At 39.5% G+C, this 1,906-nt stretch overlaps 1 protein-coding gene across 1 annotated transcript; it reads right to left on the bottom strand.

The window, feature by feature from the left end:
• Positions 1 to 16: 16 nt before the first annotated feature.
• LOC127751003 (uncharacterized) lies at positions 17 to 1,385 on the bottom strand. Its single transcript, XM_052273859.1, has 2 exons — positions 785 to 1,385; positions 17 to 689 (listed from the first exon to the last, which is right to left on the bottom strand). Exons 1-2 carry the CDS (start codon positions 1,029 to 1,031, stop codon positions 535 to 537), a joined length of 402 nt encoding a protein of 133 aa, XP_052129819.1. The 5' UTR covers positions 1,032 to 1,385; the 3' UTR covers positions 17 to 534.
• Positions 1,386 to 1,906: the final 521 nt, after the last annotated feature.

Genomic DNA, 1,906 nt, shown 5'->3' with positions numbered 1-1,906 from the left:
TGATGACAGGCTTCGATTTAGTACAAAAGTCTTGTATTCATTTGAATGTAATGTACCTGCACAAGAAAGTTGTAGTAAATTTCTTCAGCAACACATTTCATCCCAATAGAAATCACAGTTAACACTACACTTTTTTTCTCGGGAGCAGTACATACCCGTCAGAGATACAAAATTACAGAAGACCTAATAAAACGTGACACTGATAAACACTTCATTAAAATTGTCTCCTTACTCTTAGTATGAATGCACAGCATACCTGACTTCAATTCCTTAATACACAAGGTTTTGTCAATTATAATTGGTCTAACACACTCACATAGGTACACAAAGAAGTCCATGTTGTGGCACTTCAATGTACTAAACAGTAGTTGTTCAGACTTGTTCTAAACAAACAAAAATCAGGACAAATGTTTTCACCCTTACACAGAAAAATTGACAATGAATCTTTAGTCTGATTTTTCAGCTTGTGTAAAATAGGCACTAAACTGAGCTCGCAGCCTGCTTCTATAGAGCATTGCGCGCTTTCTGTGACTATTAATAATATGATGGCCCAGAGCGCCAAGTCCAGACCTGTTGCCAGAGTACACTGCTAAACATCCAGGGCACTTTACTGTTGGCTGTGATTTCCTTCCCACCCGTTCTCTTGGCTTCTTTGATGCCTGACGCCACTTGATGTTGTGTAATCATACCTGTATTAACAGAAAAAGAAAAATTTATAAAATGAACTGACAAGCACAAGTTCCCTGAAAGCATGTGAAATAACACATATGAGCAGTGTCTGTACCTTGCATACTGGCAGCTGCTGATGGAGTTAAGCCTTTGGACCAAAGCTCGGGCTGTTCAGTATGGGTGAATGATGGTGATCGTGCTAGTGATCTGCGGAGTGGACTCAAAGCTGGTGACCAATCCAATTGGTGTGAAGAAGGACTACCAGGATTGCTTGAGTCACTTGCACCATAGTCTTCGAGGACATGTAAAAAAGGAAGTGAAAACTGAAGATGCACGGCTCCCAAAATACATTTATACTGCATTACAGGGGGAGTCAACTGGTACCTTGATCATGGCAACTCAAACACGTGGTTCAGGTCCAAGGAGGTTACCATTGTTACCTGAATTTCATGACAAATTAAAACAAATTAAATTCATTCATCAAAATAAATAATCATAAGAAAAGCATTGCAACAGGCAAGGAGAGTGGGAGAAACGGAACATGTACCTTGATTTAGTCTGAGCCTCTTAAGAAGTCTCTCATCATTCTCTTCATTAGGCTGGTTCTGACTATAGAAAGCAGTTTGCTTCCTGCTTCTATTCCCATCTACAGCCACATCTTTGTCTTCGTTAACATCGCTGGTGAACGTTGCCTTTTCTGATAGAGTTTTTGCAGAGGCCAGAGTTTCTGAAAAGTACAGCAAGATTAATGAGTGCTCCTAAACTTGAGTATCAAACAGTTTAAGTGTAACAGCGATAGTACTTAGTACAAAATGTGAAAATGAAAACTTGTTTGAAAATCTCCCATCCATCCTTTGGGCGCTTCTTTTTGAAGGACAGCTATAGACACAAAAATAAAAACCATAAATAATGAGAGAAAAAGGAGACAATCAACTCATATCCCAGTTCAACTGGTACTTACTAGCATTTGCTTTCACTTCATTCTTTGGCAATGCTTCACCCTTCTCCCAGGTTGGCTTTTATTCCATCCTTCCTATTCTCAGTATTTCCAGTGGAATTTTTGCCAGACACTGTGCAACGTGATTGTATATCAGCTGACCACAATATGTCGCAGCAGTCATTAAACAATTGCAGCATCGGTTCTCTTACCAAATTTGTACTGCTTTTGAATGGCCTTCTCTTGCTTTTGGTACAAATTTTTCGGCATCTTAAGATCCTTGAAAACAGTCCCCTGCAA

This window comes from Frankliniella occidentalis, unplaced genomic scaffold (assembly GCF_000697945.3).
Source record: "Frankliniella occidentalis isolate FOCC.00 unplaced genomic scaffold, Focc_3.1 Scaffold307, whole genome shotgun sequence".
Taxonomy (NCBI): domain Eukaryota; kingdom Metazoa; phylum Arthropoda; class Insecta; order Thysanoptera; family Thripidae; genus Frankliniella; species Frankliniella occidentalis.
This window is presented reverse-complemented; position numbering and strand designations above follow the sequence as displayed.